This window comes from Kogia breviceps, chromosome 10 (genome assembly GCF_026419965.1).
Source record: "Kogia breviceps isolate mKogBre1 chromosome 10, mKogBre1 haplotype 1, whole genome shotgun sequence".
NCBI lineage: Eukaryota > Metazoa > Chordata > Mammalia > Artiodactyla > Physeteridae > Kogia > Kogia breviceps.
The window spans coordinates 50,311,166-50,335,863 of record NC_081319.1 but is presented as its reverse complement, the minus strand read 5'-3'; the positions used below and the strand labels follow the sequence as shown (position 1 = coordinate 50,335,863).

The following is a 24,698-nucleotide window of genomic DNA, read 5'->3' as shown; positions in this document are numbered from 1 at the left end:
ATCAACAAGTTTTTTTTGGTCTGTTTATTTTCTCCCAAAAAATACTGATATAGACTGATCGAAACAGACTGACCTTAACAGACTCCATGAAAACCCAATTCACATTAGGCAAAAGAAATTTTTGTAAACCTAATATCAGATTTGGTTCAGGTTCAATATTATCTTTTCAAGTAGGAAATGTAGCTCTTCTTTGAATCCATTAAAATTCTAATTTTGGTTGCAGTTGGTTATTGCACCCAGTGAGAAATGTAACCTTTGATGAATTTGGCAAGTTGAATTTGAAGCATTTGGAGGCATCTGTTGAAGTATCCAATGGCCATATCAGCTATTCCTAGAAGTGGGATAAAAAGAAAGGGTATTTAAATAGGAAACATCTTCCAGAGCTTCAAAAGTTTGTGACAGAAGACTTATTTACTAAATTGTCTTCCATAAAGCAATCCTGTTTAAATATTAGAATGTTAGAAGAGCTCTTAAACAGATCCAATTTAGCTCAGGGCCCTAGCTTGACAGTCATATTCATGGTGAGGAAACCAAGTCCAAGGGTGGTTAAGTCACTTGCTCAGAGCCATACAATGGAGTAAAAGTCAAGAGCTGAAGTTCAGGTTTCCATACAACTGGTCAGTGATCAGCACAGCCAACCTTGTTTCAGAGATCAGGATGTTTTCTGCATCCAGACGTGAGGCCGTGGCCTCCTGGGTGGTTCCTACAGTCTCAGACTTGCCAGCACATTTCAGCCTTGCCTTTCTCAAAGCCAGCCTGTTTTCTTTCCAGTCCAGTGGATTTACCTCTACTAGATATAATCCTCCTCTTTTTTTATTCTACTTTATTTTGGGCAATCATCTGCATGTGATCACAGATTTCTTAGCTTCAGATAAATTAAAGGGCTTTGGATGCCCAAGAACAGCTGCACGGGCTTCGTCTGGGTTAATGCATTGATTGATTTCAGCCCTGCAGTGCAGGGTGTGAGCTGGAACCTGGCTCAGCTGCTCTTCTTTCTGGAAGGGCGCCTCTGTAACAGAGCCTCGCACTAGATTACAATTATTTTTGCCTATAGCCACTGTTCCTCATAGGTATTTTACTTTTTATGGAAATGAGAAAGAAAGGATTTTATACTTTTAAAAGATGGCTTTCTTAGCCATATCTTCAGCATAAGCCTTGAGTTTCTTTTTATTCAGGGTACTCGAAACTGTGTCTCGAAAAATAAGTAGAAAGTATATCATCTTGAGGGTAAAGCATCTTATTAGAGTGTGATGCCTTTTGGGCAAACCCTGGGGGGTGGCGTACTCTTGGCAGCAAATGAATTTCTAACTTCACATCATTTTTAAAGTTATAAATTAAAGCAACTTGAGTGTTTTCTCTCTATATGCCAGACAGTGTGCTTAGGGGTGTATTACTACTTAATCCTCACTCTAGTCCTGTGAGATTGATGTCATCAATTGTGTCACCTCCCCCGCTTTCCAGATGATGGAAATAGAGGTTTGGCAAGGGGAAGTAAGTGCCCTAGGAGACACAAGGAGTCTGTCACCAAGGCTGGGTCTTTACAGTAATATATACTGCCTCCTGTGATTTGACAGCTGTGGCTACAAAATAGAACAGTAATCATCTTTGCTTTCTCCCAAAGAAATGTTTTTACTGGTCTTCAGATGAGATGTTTGTATCCACTGAGACATCATTAGGTGTGTGGTCCTGGGTATTAGATATCAAATAGCGGTTCTTTCACACCTAGGGAAAGCAGCTGTAATCATCTATTTTTAAACTGCTCAACTATGTCCTTCATCATGATCTTGTTAGTAATGCTAGGCTGCTCAGGAGTTATCAGTCATGAAATTTCATCATATAAGCTTTCCAGGGGCTCTCACCTGCTGAAACACCAACTTTCCTTAATTAAAATTTTATTCTCAAGAGAAACAGCTCTATGTGTTTTTTGGTGAGTTAATAATGAAACTAATTATCATGGTTGGCTGCATCTTTGGCTACATCTATTTAAATATGGACATTTGTAGTCTTGTGTTCCCTGGCAGCATTATGAAAACAAACTGTCAGCTAAGCGGACGTTTTGGGGAGAGGTTCTGCCCACTCCATTTCAATCGAACACTTTTGGAAGACGGTGTCTGTGTCCTGCCTTTGCTGGTAGACCGTTTTATTGATGGGGAGGTACAAAAGCCTAACAGCCCAGCAGGGTGTTTTTATTTTAATGTGGCTGAGGTAGGATGGAGAATGTCCCCCCAAAATGTGCTTACCAATTTAATAACAGATTAGAAAGGATTTCCCTAAGGGCAAGCAATTTTTTAAAAAACATGGCTGGAAATATTTCTAAATGAGAAACATTTTATTTGTTTTAATTTTATTGAAGTATAGTTGATTTACAATGTTGTGTTAATTTCTGCTGTACAGCAAAGTGATTCAGTTATATATATATATATGTGTATATATTCTTTTTCATATTCTTTTCCATTGTGGTTTATCACAGGATATTGAATATAGAGTTTCCTGTACTACACAGTAGGACCTTGTTTATCCATTCTATATATACTAGTTTGCATCTGCTAATCCCAAATTCCCAATTCTTCCCCCCACTCCCCTTTTCCCCCTTGGCAACCACAAGTCTTTTCTCTATGTCTGTGAGTCTGTTTCTGTTTCCTAGATATGTGCATTTGTGTAGTATTTTAGATTCCACAAATAAGTGATAATCATATGGTAATTGTCTTTCTCTTTCTGACTTACTTCACTTAGTATGATGATCTATAGGTGCCTCCATGTTGCTGCAAATGGTGTTATTTCATTCTTTTTATGGCTGAGTCATATTCCATTGTATGTATAGACCACATCTTCTTCACCCATTCATCTGTCGATGGACATTTAGGTTGCTTCCATGCCTTGGCTATTGTAAATAGTGCTGCTGTGAACATTGGGGTGTGTGTATCTTCTCAAATTCTAGTTTTGTCCAGATATATGCTCAGGAATGGGATTGCCTGATCATAGGGTAGGTCTGTTTTCAGTTTTTTAAGGAACCTCCATACTGTTTTCCATAGTAGCTGCACCAATTTACATTCCCACCAACAGTGTAGGAGGGAGGAGCATCTGCCATCTGTTGGTAGTCTCTCTTGGATTAGTCATAGATGCCTGAACTTGTCTAAGACATTGAATTCCTCTTCATCAATGCAGATTTTTTTCTTGTGAATTCCTCAAGCCCCGTCTTCCACTCCTATCTTCCACTCCTTTTTAATAGTTAGGATCTTGCTGGAAGAGCGTAATGAGAAGTTGACTGCTTTGAGTTTTGTTTGTTATATTTGAATGATAAAGAATGAGAATTGCTCATTTCTCCCACTAGATCAGGAGTTTTAAATTCTGGGTTTTGTGACTGGGTTTCTGGAGTTCCTGAAACCAGCGGAATTTTATGTAAAGTGTGTTTTGTATGTGCCCAGGTAAAACTGACTAGAAAACGGGTTCAACACTCTCAGTAAATTATCAGTGTGATCCATAATCCTCGGTAACTGTTAAATGTCAGTGCCCTTGATCGATAGACTTCCCAGCGGTGCCTATTGTTTTGTTGCCTCCCTTTCAAAGGTTAGTGAGGAAATGAAGCAGCAGTTCCCAAACTGTGGACATTAGGGCTTCTGGAAGTTTCTGCTGTTAAAAACAGCAAATATGTCAATCTGGAGAAGACTAATACATCAAATTATTAGAAGCACCCCCCATCTCCCACCCTCCCCCCCAAAAAAGGAATTCAGCAGATGCATTCTGAGTGGGAGGCTGTTAGGAGAGCTCAGATGAGAGAGCTGCCATGACTCAGTCACTCATTCTTTTTGGCACTGTTTTGAACCCAGTTATCTGCCAAACTGATTTAAATAGTTTCAATTTGAAGCTATACATTGTTTAGCTTATATGCATAACAGAACAGGAAGAGAGAGAACAGCCAATGTTGCAATGCAAGATATGCAGAGCACAAAAAGAGTGATATTTCTCTAAATTCATATCATAAAAAACTTAATTCCTTAAAAAGTATATTTATGTATATGCATATACAAACACATATATATGTATATATGTTTGTAAATGTGTACAGTATATGTATATACCTATATATAGTAACTGCAAAATTTCTCGTCTGAACTCATACTGATTTGACAGTGAAAAGGAAGGCTATTAATAATTACAATACAGTAACTGGCATTAGTAGACACATGTGTTCACCTTATATATAAATGCAGTATTTGCTCGGTTATAAAAGAAAAAAACAGTTTTAGAAGTGAGGGAGTTAGATTTTAATCTTAATTTTGTGCCCCTTTGGACAATATGTATTAAATAAAAACTGATGATTAGAAATAAATACATGCCAAAGTTTAAGAGAGGGAAATACTGACATTTATATCTAATTTGGTTTTTTGTTTGGGAAGAATAAAGGCTGTCTGTAATCTGCAATGTGTTTTTGTGGATAAGGCAGGAATCCTTTTATCTCATCTCATCAATTAGAAACAAAACACAAAAATTATCAAAACCAGTCAGTTGATTTTTTTTAACATCTTTATTGGAGTACAATTGCTTTACAATGGTATGTTAGTTTCTACTTTATAAAAAAGTGAATCACTTATACATATACATATGTTCCCATATCTCTTCCCTCTTGCACCTCCCTCCCTCCCACCCTCCCTATCCCACCCCTCTAGGTGGTCACAAAGCACCCAGCTGATCTCCCTGTGCTATGCAGCTGCTTCCCACTAGCTATCTGTTTTACATTTGGTAGTGTATATATGTCCATGCCACTCTCTCACTTCGTCCCAGCTTACACTTCCCCCTCCCTGTGTCCTCAACTCCATTCTCTACGTCTGTGTCTTCATTCCTGTCCTGACCCTAGGTTCTTCATGACCCCCCCCTTTTTTTTGATTCCATATATATGGGTTAGCATACAGTATTTGTTTTTCTCTTTCTGACTTTCTTCACTCTGTCTGACAGACTCTAGGTCCATCCACCTCACTACAAATAACTCAATTTCGTTTCTTATTATGGCTGAGTAATATTCCATTGTATATATGTGCCACATCTTCTTCATCCATTCATCTGTTGATGGACACTTAGGTTGCTTCCATGCCCTGGCTATTGTACACAGAGCTGCAATGAACATTTTGGTACATGACTCTTTTTGAATTATGGTTTTCTCAGGGTATATGCCCAGAAGTGGGATTGCTGGGTTGTATGGTAGTTCTATTTGTAGATTTTTAAGGAACCTCCATACTGTTCTCCATAGTGGCTGTATCAATTTACATTCCCACCAGCAGTGCAAGAGTGTTCCCTTTTCTCCACACCCTCTCCAGCATTTATTGTTTCTAGATTTTTTTGATGATGGCCATTCTGACCAGTGTGAGATGATATCTCACTGTAGTTTTGATTGGCATTTCTCTAATGATTAATGATGTTGAACATTCTTTCATGTGTTTGTTGGCAATCTGTATATCTTCCTTCGAGAAATGTCTGTTTAGGTCTTCTGCCCATTTTTGGATTGGGTTGTTTGTTTTTCTGTTATTGAGGTGCATGAGCTGCTTGTAAATTTTGGAGATTAATCCTTTGTCAGTTGTTTCATTTTCAAATATTTTCTCCCATTCTGAGGGTTGTCTTTTGGTCTTGTTTATGGTTTCCTTTGCTGTGCAAAAGCTTTTAAGTTTCATTAGGTACCATTTGTTTATTTTTGTTTGTTTGTTTTGCGGTACACGGGCCTCTCACTGTTGTGGCCTCTCCTGTTGCGGAGCACAGGCTCCGTACGTGCAGGCTCAGTGGCCATGGCTCAAGGGCCCAGCCACTCCGTGGCATGTGGGATCCTCCCAGTCAGGGCACAAACCCGTGTCCCCTGCAATGGCAGGTGGACTCTCAACCACTGCACCACCAGGGAAGCCCTATTTTTGTTTTTATTTCTATTTCTCTAGGAGGTAGGTCAAAAAGGATCTTGCTGTGATTTGTATCATAGAGTGTTCTGCCTATGGTTTCCTCTAAGAGTTTGATAGTGTCTGGCCTTACATTTAGGTCTTTAATCCATTTTGAGCTTATTCTTGTGTATGGTGTTAGGGAGTGTTCTAATCTCATACTTTTACATGTACCTGTCCAGTTTTCCCAGCACCACTTATTGAAGAGGCTGTCTTTTCTCCATTGTATATTCTTGCCTCCTTTATCAAAGATAAGGTAACCATATGTGCGTGGGTTTATGTCTGGGCTTTCTATCCTGTTCCATTGATCTGTATTTCTGTTTTTGTGCCAGTACCATACCGTCTTGATTACTGTAGCTTTGTAGTATAGTCTGAAGTCAGGGAGCATGATTCCTCCAGCTCCATTTTTTGTTCTCAAGACTGCTTTGGCTATACGGGGTCTTTTGTGTTTCCATACAAATTGTGAAATTTTTTGTTCTAGTTCTGTGAAACATGCCAGTGGTAAATTGATAGGGATTGCATTGAATCTGTAGATTGCTTTGGGTAGTAGAGTCATTTTCACAATGTTGATTCTTCCAATCCAAGATCATGGTATATCTCTCCGTCTATTTGTATCATCTTTAACTTCTTTCATCAGTGTCTTATAATTTTCTGCATACAGGTCTTTTGTCTCCTTAGGTAGGTTTATTCCTAGATATTTTATTCTTTTTGTTGCAGTGGTAAATGGGAGTGTTTTCTTAATTTCACTCTCAGATTTTTCATCATTAGTGTATAAGAATGCTAGAGATTTCTGTGCATTAATTTTGTATCCTGCTACTTTACCAAATTCATTGATTAGCTCTAGTAGTTTTCTGGTAGCATCCTTAGGATTCTCTATGTATAGTATCATGTCATCTGCAAACAGTGACAGCTTTACTTCTTCTTTTCTGATTTGGATTCTTTTTATTCTTTTTCTTCTCTGATTGCTGTGGCTAGAACTTCCGAAACTAGGTTGAATAAGAGTGGTGAGAGTGGGCAACCTTGTCTTGTTCCTGATCTTAGTGGAAATGGTTTCAGTTTTTCACCATTGAGGATGATGTTGGCTGTGGGTTTGTCATATATGGCCTTTATTATGTTGAGGAAAGTTCCCTCTGTGCCTACTTTCTGCAGGGTTGTTATCACAAATGGGTGTTGAATTTTGTCGAAAGTTTTCTCTGCATCTATTGAGATGATCATATGGTTTTTCTCCTTCAGTTTGTTAATATGGTGTATGTATTATGTTGATTGATTTGCATATATTGAAGAATCTTTGCATTCATGGAATAAACCCCACTTGATCATGGTGTATGATCCTTTTAATGTGCTGTTGGATTCTGTTTGCTAGTATTTTGTTGAGGATTTTTGCATGTATGTTCATCAGTGATATTGGCCTGTAGTTTGCATAAAGTTTAACATTTTGAAACATCAAGTCAAAAAGCATTTAAAAAATCTGTTTTGGCACTTTAACATGCCTTTAAATGAAATGCCCATTTTAGTATTCATTTGGTCCCCAAGCTGAACATTTTGAAAGATATTTATTCCCAAATCATGATATTTTTCCCTCACATAGTTAAATAGAAAACAAATGAAACATCACGTGTCATTTGTTAAATGGGAAAAAGTAAAATTGGTCCAGATATATCATGAATATTATTAAATATTGCATTTGAAAGAATACTGTAGTATAATCAATATATTCCTTGAAAATATACTTTTTTCCTAAAAACTGCTTGCTTAATCATGTTGCATAAAAAATAGTACAGAATGGTTAGGTTAGAAATATTCCTAAAGTGGAAGATTCTCTGTCCCTCTGCAAGGATCTCAGGGGTTCTAGGTGCTGGGAAGCATCGTAATAGTCTAAGGAGTTAGGAGATGGGCCCCCAGTGAGAGCAGCTGGCCAGGAGAAGTGGAGGAGGGGTCACCGCTTAGTATCTTATCTTTGATGTGATGAGAGGGGGCTCCATTCATTAAGTGACCAAAAAAAAGATGGAAAGGCAGCTGCTTGAACCCAGATTTCCCCCAGTCTTCTTTTGCTCTGAGACAGCTTTAGATTAGGACACAAGAGAAGAGGGAAACTGGGGCTGTTTCTTATATGGGAACAAAAGGAAGCCTCACGTTTCTCTGAGTCTTTGGTGATAAACATGGAGCAGAGCCTCTAAACAAAGGACAGACAGCACCCTGGCTGTCTTAAAGTGAACAGCCTAGAAATCAAATCGGTGCTGCGCCAGTGCTTGGAGTCTGGACGCACAGGCCTTGGCAAATGATTCCCACCTGCACACAGCCTCCCCAGGTATGATTAGCTTGCCTCTTCCACTCCCTGCTCTACTGAGTGCTTTGCCTACCTTCTGTTCAGAGCTGCTTCTGCTGCTTTTTGCTACTAGAAATTACACTTTCCTCATAAACCCAGGTCAGAAGAGCACATACATTGCAATGCCCATGGTCATGTCCAGGTGACTGTGTCTTGGCTCATAGGAAGTTTGGGGTAGTGAAGCCTGAACATTGTGACCTAGATGGGGCAGTTCCAGGAACTTTTTTTGGCATTTGGAGTCCTTCCTGGTACTGTCAACACCCAGTTTGTTCTTCATGTAAGGTACAGTTCTGCAGGGAGTGAAAATACTTTCACTTTACATAGCATCATTTGGTGGGGACAAATGCCAATTACCATGTAGTCAATACCGTGTCTGAGGACGTGTGACTCATATCTCCTTGATCTTCATAAAAGCCTCGGGAAGTTGGAAATTAATAGGCAAGCAAGACAAAGCTCAAGGATAATAGATAACTTCCCAATCACGGAGCCAGTGGGTGGAAGACTTAGCAATCAGCCTCTTGTCTGTCTGATTACGGAGCCTGTGATTTTTCTATTAGGAAGCAGCAACTCAGATTTAACACCAGAAGGCTAATTTGAAGTCTCATTTAAGTATTCTTTTACAGTATTTCATCTTGCTGATAATTCCTTTAAATATATGAAACAATTATGGCTAAATGTATTAAACTTGAGACTAATATATAGCAGAACATTTTCTAAACCAAATATGCTTGGGGAATGCAGGGATCAGTTAAGGTCACTGTGGAAATAAACTAGACCCTCCTTTTTTCTTTTTCATTTTCTCCCGAAATATCCTTTGCCGCCCATTGTTATCCATTTGATCTCAGCCATCTGGTTCTGCAGCCAGCAAAGGAAAATGTCAAATTCAACAAAATGAGTAGTACTGCTTGAGTTGAATCATAATTTAACTTTTTTTTCTCTACCCTACAGGATATTTAAACAGAAACATAACTTAATAGTACTTCCTAAGTTATTATCAATTCCCTACAAACAATGCCATCTCCTCAAAACGGAAAGGCAAGCATTAGGGCTGAGAGTCAAATATTCTGCCCTAATAGCCAATGACATCTAAATTTGAGAGTTAACATTTACTTAATTGCTGAAGCAGTGATGCTAAGTGCATAGTCTGACACATCATCAGGTGTTAAAAAAAAAGATAATTTCTGAGGGGAAAAAAATACATCTATAGAACCAAGAGACAGTACTCTGCTAAAATTATCATCCCCCTCTCCTTAAAATCTTCATTTGATCAGGTTGGCGCAGTGGCTTGGGGAATACCGCTTGACATAGGAATGTATCCCCTGTACTTTTTGAAGGGAAGGGGGGGGTGTGCTGGTTATTCCGTTTGCTTCTCCTCTCATCACATAGCCATTCTCCATCCTTCTGTTAGCTTCCTTTGTCCCGTGGCTTCCAGGTGGGTTTTGCGTCAGAGGGCAGAGGAAGGAGGAGAGCGGAGTCTCTTCAGCTCCTCCCTCCCTTGCAGTGCAGTTGGTTCTCCAGGTGGCCCCTAGGCTCTTACTGGCTTCTGGTAACACTGGCTCCTCCCCTGAGACCTGCAGGCTGAAGGGAGAGAATGGTCCTTCCTGTTGTTAGGCTCTGGGTGCCTCCCTCGCCTGTTGGTCACATAACTTGCCTGCTCATTTGGCAGTACTCTCTTTATTAACACCTCTTCAGATGAATCATTGGAGCACATTTCTGTTGCCTGCCAGGACCCTGAGCTGGAGGTGGGAAGAAATTAGGAGATACCCCTGACTTAATTCTGCTTCTTCGAGGCTGCATGGCCCTAAACAATCTACCTGGATTCCTTGTGCTTCATGTTCATTGTCTGTAAAATGAGAGTCATAACGGCACCCGCTCCACAAGTGCTTAACTCGGTAAGGCATAGGCCATAAAGGTTACTATTAGCTTGGATGAAGAAAGGGGAACAAATGCTTGTTCTCCTGGTTTGAGTTAATGCAAGCGTGGTCTGTATTAACCCAGTATATGACCTCCTGGGAATGTTGCCTGTTGGTAAATAACTGCTAATATCTGTACCTAAACATCGAGATACAGTCAGGCTGATGGTTTCAAGAGATGGTTTGATTCTGGTTTTTGCAACTCAGGATATGTTCCTTGAATCTCCAAACTTTTCTTTTCTTTTTCCCTAATGCCCTACTGTGGGTTATCTTAGAAAAGTCTGTTGGAAGCTCCTAGAAACAAGCTTTGTGAACTCCAATTCATATACACGAGTTATATTCTCCAAACTCTTAGTAATAACATGATAACAGCAACAGAGCCAACACGTGTGGCTAGGAAACAAAACTATGCCTAGCAGTCCAGTCTGTCTTATTTGGAGGAAGCACTATATAGCATGTATGCTAGCAAAGGGACCAACAGGAAAATGGGATTTAGACCCCAGTTTATGAGAAATTCTGTGTGCGATCCTGTGCCTTCTTAGCCCTCTAAACCGCAGCTTCATCACCCAGAGCTTGTTGGGCCAGGAGATCTCTGATCCATTGTTCCCACTCAGGTTGAAGGACTTCAGGCTTAGGGGGGAGCCAAGAAGAGATTTAGAAAAGCAAGGAATTCCAGCCGTATGCTGTAGGAGGGAAAGTAGGTGAGGTCCAGGTTTCTTGCTTGCCTTTTTTTTAGGCCAAACGGAGATCGAGACATAGTCACAAGGGAGCATAACCACGGGTTAGCAAACTCACAGTTATGTCCCAAAAGGCACGAGGCTACAGAAATCCAGTTTGTTTTCCTAGATGCCTCACCAAGTGCTAGCAGATAGGTTTGAGAAGGCCAAACAGTGTCTCCAATGGGTTTTCCTGCCCTCTCTCACTCCCTTTTTCAGCTCCTTCCCGCATCTTCTCCTTTCCTTTTTTGGACCTCTCCCTATATGCCTATCCCAGTAGCATCAGGTGGAAGTGGAAAACTGTGTTGTGCCCTCCTGATTTGCTGCTGGAAGGAACTTCTTTTTTCCGGAGGCAAAGGGGCTAAGAGAAAACATTTGGCAACCGGTCGTCTTTGTCTTTATTCTACTGTGATGGTGATAAATTGTTTTCCTTTGGCCATGCCTCACGCATGCGCAGGGCTGGGGGCTCTCTCTTCTGAGTAGATTTGCTTCTTCATTCTTTTCCTTGAGATTTTTGTTTGTTGGCTTATTTTCTGTAATGTGGCATGGTTAAGAGTCGTTTAGGGTGAATGCAATGAGGACAGTTTTTTAATCATCATTGATAAAATGTTCTTGAGACGCTGAATGTAGAACACGGGGCTAGGCCCAGATGTATAAGATACGCTTCCTCTTCCAGAGGATTATAATCTACCTGGGAAGCAGGACCTAAATCAGTAATAAAATTTAATTCAAGTTCATACAAGGTGGAAAGTGCAAAGAGGAGGGGCAGGGCAGTCACATATCTTGGTCATTGCCAGGCGCTTGGTCCCTGGGATTTGTCTTACAAGACGTGCATCTTGGACCATCCTAACACCCCTTGAGAAAGGATGGTCCCCATTTTACAGATAAGGAAAATGAAATCAGAGAGGAGAGATGGCCCCCCCACAGGATGTGATGTGCCAGATTCCATCACCCACTCTATGAAGGGAAAAGTTAAGTGGATTAAACGATAGGAATTCAAGTATTTATTGAGACCCAAGGTCCAGCAGTGATTCCCAAAGTGTGGTCCCCAGACCAGTGGCATCAGCATCCCATGGGCATTTGTCAGGAAGGCACATTTCTCAGGCCCCACCCAAACCTAATGAATCAGACCCTCTGGGGGTTGGAGCCCAGCGATATGTGTGTTTTAACTTGGTCACTTTAACCAAGTGATTCAGAGACAGGAAAATGTTGAGAACCACTGACCAGGGAAAAGAGTTCCAGCTGGGCGGGGAAGCAGGCACTCAAACATGGAGACAAGGTGATGACGCAGGACGAAGTGGCAAACCTTGAGAATCCAAAGCTCCAAGAAGGCAGCATACACACCTTGCTGGGAAGGATGGCCCTGGTTTAGCACACTCTCAGCACAGCCTGGTGTCCTGCCACGGACAGAACCTGAGGCCTTCGCTGGTTCTCTTAGACCCAGCGTATTTGCATCATCTCAACACGTTGAAGTCAGCAGGCCACCAAGGTTGTGACTATCTTAAAATGCTCATGCTCTATTTGGGTGCTTATAAAGCATTTAACCAGGATGAAATGTGAGTTTTACTCTTGCAGGCCTTGGGTGGAAGACCATTTGCCCTTCAATTTTATTTTTACTCTAATTATTGTGAAATAGGATTTAAGTGTGGACCATATACTCTCATTCCAGCTAAAAAGATAAGCACATTTGTATTTGTGTGGACAAGCCTGCAGATTTCTAATTGTCTCAACCCAGATAAAAGCAACACTTTTAAATAACAGTTCCCCGCATGGTGAGATTAAAGATTGTTCTTATTGCTGTTAACAAGGATAATCATGGGTTGATTATGTAGATGAACAGAAAGTATCTCTTTATTGTTGCTTAGAGTTGTGACATCATCTGGTGCCCAGCAGCTTTACTTGGGGGCCATCTGTCGGAAAACTGATAAAGAGACAGCGAACAAAGGAATCAGGAGTTATGTTTCCTGAACCCTATGATGAGAACTTTACAAATGTTTATCCCCATATTTTCTCCTTGGAAAACATTAGTTATGGGTAGAATATGTACATTTACACCAAGTTCAGTTGTGGGCTTTTTGGTTTTGTTTTTGAGCTATACATTATATAATTTAGAATCACTCACTCTTTGGTTGTAAAAGCATGTAAGCAAGTTGACTTTTAAACTTTTTTGGCATCTTGAGATTGAAAACGGACTGGTGTGTCTACCTGGACTGCAAGGAAAAATCAGAAGAAACTAAATCCTGAAATCAATTAGAGCTTGGCATTTTGCATATATATGTTCAAAGGATGTGTGTCCACAATGTACCAGAAAACATAATGCTGGTGCTTCAGTTTCTTCACAGTCCAGTGTACATCCACTGTACAGCCCAGTGTACAATGTATAGTCCAGTGTACAGTCCAGGGTACATTCCAGTATATAGTGTACAGTCCAGCGTATATTCCAGTATATCGTGTAGAGTCCAGTGCATATCACGTGTACAGTGTACATCTCGTGTGCAGTCCAAGGGCACATCTGGTGTACAGTCCAGTGCACATCTGTGCACATCTAGCGTGCAGTCCAGTGTATATCCAGTGTACCATCCATTGTACAGCCCAGTGTACACCCAGGGTACGTCATATACCATCCAGGGTACATTCCAGTGTATGTCCAGTATACAGTCCAGCATACAGTCCAGTGTCTGTGCCTGTCTTCTCCATGTTCATAAAATCCTATGAATGGCTTTTACAGCCATTCTTACAAGAAATGTCAAAGAACAAATAGTAGGTTTGAAGAAGGAAGGATAAAAGGAACAAAATTTAAATGAACTGAAAATTGGATTGCTTGACATTGAATTCAGGTCAGTGGTGTACCAGAGCTCTCTTTTTCTGGCCCACACGAGCAACATTCAGAACATCAGGAATTTTGCCAGCTGATTTAAGCCCTTTATAGCTTGAAATTGGCCACAGTGGGAATAGTTACACCAGGGAAATCAGCAAGCACTACAAATCAGGGCTTTTGTTTATCAGAGAGTTCGTTCTAGTGGACACATGGACAACTGACATTCATGACTATGGTACAAACTCATCTAACGTGATGCCACTAAAACTCCTAGATGGCAGTGTCTGGCAGTTCACATCCTAAGTATTTCCCTGGTGTGTCCCTTCTCTGTCATCCTACCATCTCTGCCTTAGTTCCTGTCTTTACTGTCTCTGCCCTAGATGATTGCTCTTGCCTCCCAGCAGACTCTACCAGTGGAACAATGTTATTGTTAAATCTACCACTAGAATAAAGTTTAGTTAAGAACCTTGCCAGTCTGGAATTGAATAAAAGAAGATAGTTATCTTTGACTATTGGGAAAAATAACATATAACACTTTCCTATATAAACAGAGCACTTTTGATGGACTCCAAAGTGGTTTTTGATTTTTTAATGTATTTTTCTGTTTTTTTTTTTTTTTTTTTTTTGCGGTATGCGGGCCTCTCACTGTTGTGGCCTCTCCCATTGCGGAGCACAGGCTCCGGACGCGCAGGCCCAGCGGCCATGGCTCACGGGCCCAGCCGCTCCACGGCATGCGGGATCCTCCCGGACCAGGGCACGAACCCGTGCCTCCTGCATCGGCAGGCGGACTCCCAACCACTGCGCCACCAGGGAAGCCCTATTTTTCTGTTTTGATATGGGTTTCTACAGATTGAATCTATGACCATAGAACTTATATTCAAAATAGTTCGGCCAGGGACTTCCCTGATGGTCCAGTGGTTGGGACTTTACCTTCCAAGGCAGGGGGTGCAGGTTCAATCCCTGGTTGGGGAGCTAAGATCCCACATGCCTCCCGGCCAAAAAACCAAAACATAAAACAGAAACAATATTGTAACAAATTCAGTAAAGACTTTAAAAATGGTTCACATCAAAAAAAAAATCTTAAAAAAAAAAAAATAGTTGGCCAGGGCTAGGTTACAGCCTGTACCTATGTGACAGTAACAGTAATACGATCACAATGGTATTGACCCCATGACTTTTGACCTCACGATTGTCCTGTTCTAGCCAGCTGATCAAAAGCATTTCGTCAGTGAAAATATCCACCAGAGGGAATGTTACTGTGGGGAATGACTAGACCCATCTTTGTCTTGACTTTGCCCCGAGCTTAGTCTGGGGAAAGAACTCCTCCAAGTTGCCTCAGCAACAATTCGCAGTCACCCAGCCTGGTGTGAGCACATCCGTAATTAACACTGCTGGATGTGCAGAAATGCAAGAATGCCACATTATCTTCTAAGCCACATGGCCTCATTAAGAAAGTAAAACGTTTGTGAGGCTCATGCAGGTTTTTTTCCCTCTGGGCTGTGGAAGCTCTCTGGCTGTCAGCACAGCACTCAGGGCCAGGAAAGTTCAGAGAATTACTTCAATAATATGACAGCCTCATCCTTTTAAAATGGAATTCAATGCCAGCTTCCCTCAGAGGCATTCATTGAAATTCCATGCATGAGCCATTCCTGTAGTCACTTAACAATATCTCTCATGTTTGCCCTGATTTTAAAAAAAAAAAGAAAGAGAGAAAGAAAACCAACTTTGTAGTTGCGATAACATGGATCTGGATGGTCTAATTACAGTGAAGAGGCCCCAAGCTTGCAGTAATAGGATGGTTCATCTGATGTGTACGGCCATTAGAAAGTGACCCATGCATGGATGTTCAAGGGGAACAGTAAAGAGGCTTTTAAGAATTACACTCTGTGCAGTAGGAAAGCTAATGAGGAAAAGAGCAAGTAGGAAGAAAAACTACTGCTTCAGGAAGCGTAGTTCCACTTACCGCCTGTGACAGCTTTCCTCAAGTTCATTAGGATGCACTGGGCTTCCCTCTATTTCCATGCAGCCTCCCCAGGGCTCATTCTGCATCTTGTTTTTAAGGAATGAAACCACTGAATAATAAATGGTGAGGAAGAGAAAGGGGGCGGATGCAGAGACTGTCAGCAAATAAGATGAAGGCAGACGCACAAAGATGAAAGAAGTCATAATGGGCTTCAAGAGCCACCCCAAAAAGCAATTTTTTATATTCCTCTTTTTGATGTTTTTATGCTATTTTACTTCATATATAAGAAGAAAACAGTATCTTATTATGATGTCCATGCTAGATATTTTTATCCTATATCTTAATTTTTGGACACGTTTGGAAAAAAGTGTCTTCGGATGCAGTCTGTATGGCTTTCTTGTTTTAAAAGTCCTACGTGGGGTTTCAGGTCACATAATTTGGGAGGCTGACATAGAGGCAAAATGCTTCAAAAGATACACACCTTGCTTTTCAAAGTTGACCCCCCTTCACCTACACTGTCACGCCAGGGAGTCAGCACCTAGGAGTAAGAGTGGGACAGTGTCTGTAAAGGCCAGTGAAATCAGATGCCTCCTTAGTCCCAGAGGACCCCCTGGTTCTGGGAGGCCTCAACGTCAGTGGAACTGTCGAGGGCATCTTCCCCTCTACCTGAGGTGGGCAAGGGGCTATCAGTACCCCAAATCCACTTTCTGAAGCATAAGGTGGTGGTTCCTCTTTCAGGAAACCATAGCGATATCATGATACCATAGGATACATCTGTTCCCCCTACTCAAGCCTACCTTGAGCACCCAAGGTGCTATAGGTAGATGAAGCCAGAAAGGACCCCTCTTTTAAAGACAGTGCCTTTATAACGAAGTAAAACTGGGGAACAAATCCATAGTATTCATAGAATTAGAACACTGATGAGAGCAGTCTATAGACTCCGAAAGTACAGCCGCCTCTAAGTGGCCTGGGGGATTTTGATTTCTCTGACATCCTAGGCTGTTTCGCAGAGTTTCTGTGTATCTTCTTTCTCTTACCCACTTTTATCTTTCAAATACTACAGATACTATTTTTGTTTCCAAAGGTCAAGTGACTTTCCTAGGGGCAGCAAGTTGCCTGGTGCAGTCAAATAACAGAACTGATGTTACACTTAATGTGCAAATAAGTTATTTTTACCTTATATTTTGAGAAAACAATCCAGAGTAAATATACAGTCTTCAAAGATTGTGAGGAGAGGTGTTATTTAAAATGGTCTTAGTAATTGAAAACTGTAGTTTCCACTGATTAGAAACTAATTAAGTAAATGAAAGGACTAGAATCCATTTGACCCTACTCCAACCTGACTGCCTGTCTAGTGTCCCAGTATCTGAGTAACAAACCTTTAAAACGTTATTACGTGGTCTGAGTTGATTTTGTCGGGCAATTATGCTTTACCTTTGATTTTTTTCCTTTGATATCATCAAGATCTTGTTCAACAGACTATGGATCGTAACTCTTGTCCTCTTTACTTAATTGTTTTAACTATTGAGAAAACAATTAATGCAATGAATAGCCACTGAGTACCTGCCATGCTAAGGGGATTTACATTAAGCTATGAAAGTTGGAAGAATGTATAATAAATCGTACTACAATTTAGGGAGTAAAAGCAGGGATGCCCAAGTGAGAAAACCACAACTTAAATTCTAGCTTTCCCTCCTACTAGCTGTCTGACCCTGACAATGTCTACATCTAAGTCACCGTTGTCTCTTTTGCAAAAGGAGTTTAATAACACTGACTGCCTCCCAGGATTCTTGTGACAATAAAGTAAAAGTGCTTAATTTACTGCTTGGATCGGAGTAAGTGATCAAGAAATATAGCTTGTTAGCTCCTTTAAAATGGAAAATCTTTAAAGAAGATGAAAGTGTAGAGGAATTGATAGGAAACCAAGAAACCGAACCGGGCTCTAGATATTAGGCAGCAGTATGTGCAATGCATGAACTATAAAAATTCGGCAAAGGGACAAGCCAGCCCCGGATAAGCATTTTTTTTCTTTTTCATAGTCTTCACCAGCTATGCCACAACTGAACTACTGTAATTCCATCTCAATACCACGTACAAAGAACAGAATTTGAATTCAGAATCAGATAGCTGGTTCCTTAGAAACCTGGAGAAATGTGTGTATGTTGGTTCATCCAAGATAAGTCATATTTTCTATTAAGCAGATTATTAACTTTAATCATTTGAAAAGGCATTCTACCACATTAAGAATACTTAATAAACCCAACAGGAAAATTACACTGCTTGGCTGGGTTTGGGGAGGTGATGAGAACTGTCTAGCTTCTCAATTACTTTGCTCTGTAGATATTTGCCCTCTTAACTACACCCTTTCCTCATCGTCAACCTTTATAACCAACAACAGCCAGGGAATCAAAACCCTGAAAATACAGGTTACGACTTTGTCATTCATTCATTTCCAAAATGTTGGCTCCATAACAGTGTATTCAAATAAGAGTTAAAATAATGTCAGTCACAATCATGCAATTTATAATTCCTAAGTTGTAATCCCAATTAACATTCTGATTTTTCATAAATATGCTACATCCAGTGAAATGTTTCCTTGACAGAATATTAATGAATTATCCTCTGACTACAAATAGTATTCAACCACTGCTGTATTTTAGTCAAAACAATATTGAATTTTCAGATTTGTAAGCTCCAGACATTTTAAATGTTATAACTCCTCCGTCTTAGTAGAGGGTACTCATTTATTTGCTAGGAGGCATTTGTCCTTTCCTAACCTTTTTACCTTCAGAAAATAAATGATGCATGTGACTTGAAAACTGAATTAATCTCAACTGAAAAAGGAATAATAAAAATAGCTAATGTCTTTATGATCACCATAGCAAGCCTACAGGGCAGTTACTTTTGCTATTTCTGTTTTGTCAGATGCATTCTATCTACTCATCCTCAATAAATATGAAAAACTGATCATTTCACAGCTAAGAATTGACAAACGGGAACACATTTCTCATTTGAATGGACGAGATAAGCAGGTTGCCACCAGCCAGTGCTGCCACCTCTGCCTTCAGGCAAGCTGTGTCCCCGGTAGACCCTGTTAGTTCGTGCTTAGGTCACTGCTATCACATTTCTATTTGTCTATTCCTGGACCGGAGCTCAGATTCACATTCCAAATAGCCTCCTGTCTCAAGGACCATTCTGCTGCTTACCTTCTGTAGCATCATGTAAAGAAACGGGGCGCTCCAATTAAACCATTCCAGGTGTAAATTTCTTGCCTGGAGAGCGAATTGAGAAATGAATGGGGTTCATGAATATAAATTGGGCTTTCCTTACACTTAAGTTTTCATTTGGAAATTGTATGGCATGATTTGCTACCCACATAAATCTTTATTTGCCTTAAGTGTGTTTACTGTGGGAATCCCAGTGCACAGCTGGTAGCCCATTGCTATGCATGACTGAATATTAAAGTTCACAAATCATCAGGCAGAGGGGGGCTTGGGGAGGGCGACATCGCAGCGTCCCTGCATCTCTGTGCTCAGCAAAGATGAATCACACCCTCCCGGGCCGTGTACCTTTACTGGGACGAGGCCACCCAGCCTCCTCACTCTTTTTCTCTCCTTGAATATTATTTGACAGTTGCTTCCCCTTTCTACCAAGACATTCTGTTTTCTGTATGTCTTAACAGCTCTGTTATCATCAGACTTATTTTTCCTTTCACCCCAATTTTGGTTTCTAGAGCTGATGTAATAAATGAATCTTTCATAGGCCACCTCAATTTATTTTTGAACAGACTCTGTGAAACAGAGTCATTTTGAAGGTGACTCAATGAAAGGATGGTACGATTCAATAAGCAAATACATCATCTTTAGATGCAAGGCCACTGGACCTCTCCTGCCCTCCCCTCTCCCCTCCTTTCCTCTCCTCTTTTTGTTTACATAATAGCCATGTGTGTTCTGCAACAGGACCATTGAGGCCAACTGGGCTTTCACCAGAAGACTAAATATAAGTCAGACTTTTAGAAGACATTTCTCTCATTTTCAACCTGTACTTTGAATCTTCAGCCAGAAATAAGGCACCATTACACGGACTTGGAAGTGTGCTCACATTGCCTGCTCCTTGTTATAGAACTAGGAAATGGTAAGGAAGGCTGTGGTCATGAATTGTCTATAATCATGCCAAGTTATTTTTTTTAACATATACAACAATTCGTGTGACAGTGAATTTGACGTGGCTAGGAGTAATGTCATAATAATAGTAAAACAGCAACAGAAGTTTTTTAGGGCCAACGGGTATATGAATAAGAGTGGTAGATCTAGACAATGGTAAATCATAGAAAACAGTTTTTTACAATTAATGTTAAATTTCTCCCTGCACATGAGGCATTCTGGGAGGTAGTAAGGGCCATGACATGGCCTTAAATCACATTTCTTATTCCCCAATCTGATGATTTTTCCATACTATATGAACTGCAAACACTTTGCCATATTGTATAAACCCTCTGAGCTGAGGTTACTGGTATCAGTTAGACCCGCAAAGCATATGTAAGGGAGGCTTTGACTGTGTTGCCACTGACACAATGTAACTGGAGGAAAGGTGGTCAGGACCCTTAATTACATTCTTAATATGCGGTGTCTTTGCAAGAATGTAAAATAACCTAGTAAGGGAAACCACTATGACAGTGGAGAAGGGAGAGTAATGCGAACATGAAAAAAATGGGATACATAGGGGCTTCCCTGGTGGCGCAGTGGTTGAGAGTCCGCCTGCCGATGCAGGGGACAAGGGTTCGTGCCCCGGTCCGGGACGATCCCACATGCCGCGGAGCGGCTGGGCCCGTGAGCCATGGCCGCTGAGCCTGCGCGTCTGGAGCCTGTGCTCCGCAGCGGGAGAGGCCACAACAGTGAGAGGCACACGTACCGCAAAAAAAAAAAAAAAAAAAAGGGACACATAAAGGAGGTCAAAGGATGACTTTCCAGATTACACACCTGCTCCATTTCCAATCAGTGCAGGCACAGTCCAGGCCTCCCGACTCGGCTCATCCCCAAGTTTGCTCTCTCCGGTGTTCCAAACTGACCACACCTTGTTTCCATCTCCTTAGACGAAAAGAGTTTATCTCTAACTCAGTGACTGTTTGCAGGACACATTTCCACAGTATTTCTAAGATGAATGAAAATACATTTTTGCAGAGCAAAGGATAGTGCAGTATTGTCTGTTTTAAAATTACATTATAGTCTTTATGTAATTTTACCTTTTCTCAGTTAAAACTCTCACATATACTCAAAACAAGATCTATTTATAAACAATGTGGATTGATTAGGAATCTTTTACCCTTTGTTTCAATTTTTTAAATATGGTTGTAAAACTTAGTGTCTGCATTAAGAAAATCTAGGATTGTAAAGACTTTCTCGCAGGGAATTGTATTAAGGCAGCAGTTCCACTGATTTCCAGGCATTCAGTACAGTTAATAGTATGAGCTCTGGAAGGACCTTATTTTACAGCATGAAGTAAATCTGTTTTATTTCTCTATCACCATGTCATTTTCACCTACATCACAACTTTCTTCCCAATATTTGTAAGAACAGTTCACAGCCTTCTTTTAAGAATGCATTTTAAACCACATCTTGTAGTAGGGATTAAGATAATTCGAATAAATCCTGGTCCACTTAAAAAAGGAAAAGAAAACCTACCAACTGACCCATCCAGAAGGTCATAAACACATACATTCTTTACATGTTGTATTCTGTATTATCTATGATATGTACATGATCCCTCATGGGAGTATTTTGCCAGAACGTTTTCTTGGGAGCTAGTGGTGGAACAGAATAAAAGCATGACACACCTGCTGTTGCTGCCTTTTGTCTAAGTCAATGAACGTTGAATTACGTAGAGTAGGGAGTCATTCTGTTCACTAGGGTATGGAAAACAGAATGCATCCTAAGTTAACAGGCCATTTGGTGATCTCTGTGTGAAGTGAGGTGATGCAGAAAAGCGAGAGGGTAAGAGAATGAATCAAATTAATTAGGAAAAAAACTTGATAATGTGTGACTTCTCCAAATATCACTGAAACCAAAGCAAAAGATAAATCTGAGAGGTTTAATTTCCAGCAGTCAACTGATGTCAAGACAGGTTCCCAGCTTTGCATCATGAAGAATTTACCATTGTCACAACCTGCTGATTGGACCACTCTTAAGGATGGAAGCATCAGTGAATTTCTTGGAGTCATACCCTTGTCCGCCATAAGAAGCAAAACATGCGTTATTAGGAAATACACACTCCTGATACAGAGACGGAAAGGTCTGCAGGTTGCCTGGTGAAGAAGTGCTCTCATCCTGTACAATATCATCATTGTTCTTCTTGGTACAACCAGTTCAAAAGGTGTTCTTTCTTCACAGGTTACCAGCCGCTCTTGTCTGGTCAACAGGGGTTCCAAGGCCTCATGGGGGTGCAGCAGCCGCCTCAGAGTCAGGGCCTGATGAGCAGCCACCAGGGAACTCCGGTGCAAAGCGTGATGCTCTCCTACCCAACCATGTCTAATTATCAGGTGCCTATCAGTAATTTGGAAAATCGTGTTTTATAAAGCAGAACTTGCCTAAGTACAGGCGGTGGGTGTGTCCCCACATCGGCTGGTTGGCTGGGTGGTAGGTGCTAGGCCCAGCCAGTGCTGACGGCTGATTTTGAGTCGAGATTATAATAGACAAGCAGAAAATGGGAAATGTATACTTCTGTAACTACTATGGCTTTTGAATGCCCTGCTAAGTGTGATTCCATATAGACTCTCTATTCATGGAAGAAAATTCTTTCAAGTTCTATTCATGAAGACCTTCGGGCATTCTGCTGAAATTGTACTTACTGGGAGAAAGTCCTCACAGCAAATTTTCATTTGTTTTTGGTCACACCCAAAGAAACTTCATTTCACCACAAATTTATCTTATAAGGGATTTTAAACTGGCATCTTGAGATTCATTTAAAGGGCATTTATTGGACCTGACAGCTGCATCTTCCAGACTAAACCCACACTGGGTATTTAAAAAGTGTCATGCCCCCTTCTGTAATGTATATCCTGAAATACCCTGGCAGAGGGCAGGGGGTCGTGAAGGGTTGGTGAAACACTTTAATCATTAAATTTAGCTGCATCAGGTACTTCTGGCCCTGGAGAACTTATCCGCGGTCCTCCTGCCCTGACAGTCCTTGTTCACACGGCATCAGTTTCTACCTCCAACTGGATAGGAGATGTTCTCTAAAGCTGCAGGTTGAGAGTGTGAGCTGGTGTTCCAGGGACAGAATCCCCTTTTACTATTGATGGCTTCAGACCACTTTGCGTAAAACAGGAATGGGAGCGTGGCTTTTCAAAACTGAGAGAAATCCAGAGTGGGAGGTCCAGGTGGCAGTCCCTGGAGGACCAGGAGAGAGGAAGGAAGGAGGCTCAGAGCTAACATCTTCTGAGCATGTACTTCTAGCCAGATGTGTCCCAAGAGCTGTACTCCCCTGCAGTCCTTTCAGGGGCACTTTGAAGGAGGTTACATTATGCAGATGGACTCAGAGAATCAGAGAGGTTAAGTGACTTGCCCAACGTGAAACAGCTGATAAAAGGGAGAGCTGGGATTCGAACCTAAAAGCATGACTGTTTTTGATGACACCACTGTAGCTCATGGGACACCCCAAAATAACCTCTTCATACAGTCTCCTGTCTTGTGTCTTCCTACAGGTGCCAATGACCCAGGGTTCTCAAGGACTGCCGCAGCAGTCGTACCAACAGCCAATCATGCTACCTAACCAGGCAGGCCAAGGGTCCCTCCCAGCCACTGGAATGCCTGTGTACTGTAACGTCACACCGCCGACCCCTCAGAACAACCTTAGGCTGATGGGCCCTCACTGTCCCTCCAGCACTGTCCCTGTGATGTCAGCCAGCTGCAGGACCAACTGTGCCAGTATGAGCAATGCTGGGTGGCAGGTCAAGTTCTGAGCACTCTGGCTATGGTACATGTCTTCAGATACTACTCATGGCCTTTAAGGGAGGAGGAGCAAGGTGCGAAAACTCACTGAGGACTTAAGTATTCACCCAATACCCAAATGACTGCTGCTGGTATTCTGTAAAAAACAAAACAAAACAAAAACAAAAAAAAAAAAAACAAAGACTAATCCACACATTAGCTGGTTAATGGTGCATATTTCCGTCATGTCTGCTAGGTATGCCTTTCTAGCTTAGCTAGTGACATGAATTCATCAAGGTAAGATTTTCTCCTACCACTGAATACCACTGTGTAGATGATAATATCCCTAATTTGGATTATTAGTTTTGTACTTTGTGTTGACTTTGTGATGCTAAAAGTATTTAAAAATTATATACTGAAATCACATTGTACCAAAGCTGTAATGGAAAAGAATTGATGAATGGAAGGAATAATTTATATACACTATAGAGTTTTCTTTTTTTAATGGATATATACTGTATTGTAGTGTTTAATCAAAATAAAACTATTTGACCTTATGGAGGAAGGTCATGTTTTTACCACCAGTTTGCTTCACTCTCTGTTCCAATATATGTTGGCTTATGTGTCACTCTTATCCCTTTTGAGCACTATTTCATGAATAATGCATAGAAAAGATGTTTCAGGTGTTTGTAGATGAACTGGCATCACCTTGGTAGGCAAACACTGAACCAACTGTAGTTTCTTGTCATGAATATTACAGGGGTCCTGAAAATCAGGCGACATCCATCTCATCTGTTCATTGACTTCACATTTTTGAAATGTGTACCTTCCTTTTAGTTTTAGGCCCATTGAATGCATGTAGCTATACTTCACCAACTAGGAAAACCTGAGTATCCTTGGTAACAACAGCTCTACACCAAACTCTATACCAAACCCTGATCCACCTCCATTCAAATTCCATCACCTACCTGGAAAACAAGTATCTTTGCTTAGAGGGAGATTAAAAGAGGCACAGTCTAATTTAACCCATTATACTGGGTCACACAATGTAACGTACCACTAATATTGACACTAGGTCAGTATCTCAAAGGTGCTGTTTGTCCTAATAATTTAAAACAAGGC

The 24,698-nt window shown here is 41.0% G+C and overlaps 1 protein-coding gene across 50 annotated transcripts in view; it reads left to right on the top strand.

The window, feature by feature from the left end:
- ARPP21 (cAMP regulated phosphoprotein 21) overlaps positions 1 to 24,133 on the top strand; it is a 182,656-nt gene extending 158,523 nt beyond the window's left edge. For 49 of the 50 annotated variants that reach the window (XM_067005749.1, XM_067005750.1, XM_067005785.1 and 46 more), the window contains 2 exons: positions 22,038 to 22,186; positions 23,351 to 24,133. In XM_067005749.1, the coding sequence (XP_066861850.1) occupies positions 22,038 to 22,186; positions 23,351 to 23,608 (407 nt within the window). In that variant the 3' untranslated portion in view covers positions 23,609 to 24,133. Of the gene's footprint in view, positions 1 to 18,576; positions 18,720 to 19,610; positions 19,786 to 22,037; positions 22,187 to 23,350 lie in introns of those variants that run through there. The other variant, XR_010835010.1, reaches the window with a different exon arrangement.
- The last annotated feature ends 565 nt before the right edge of the window (positions 24,134 to 24,698 follow it).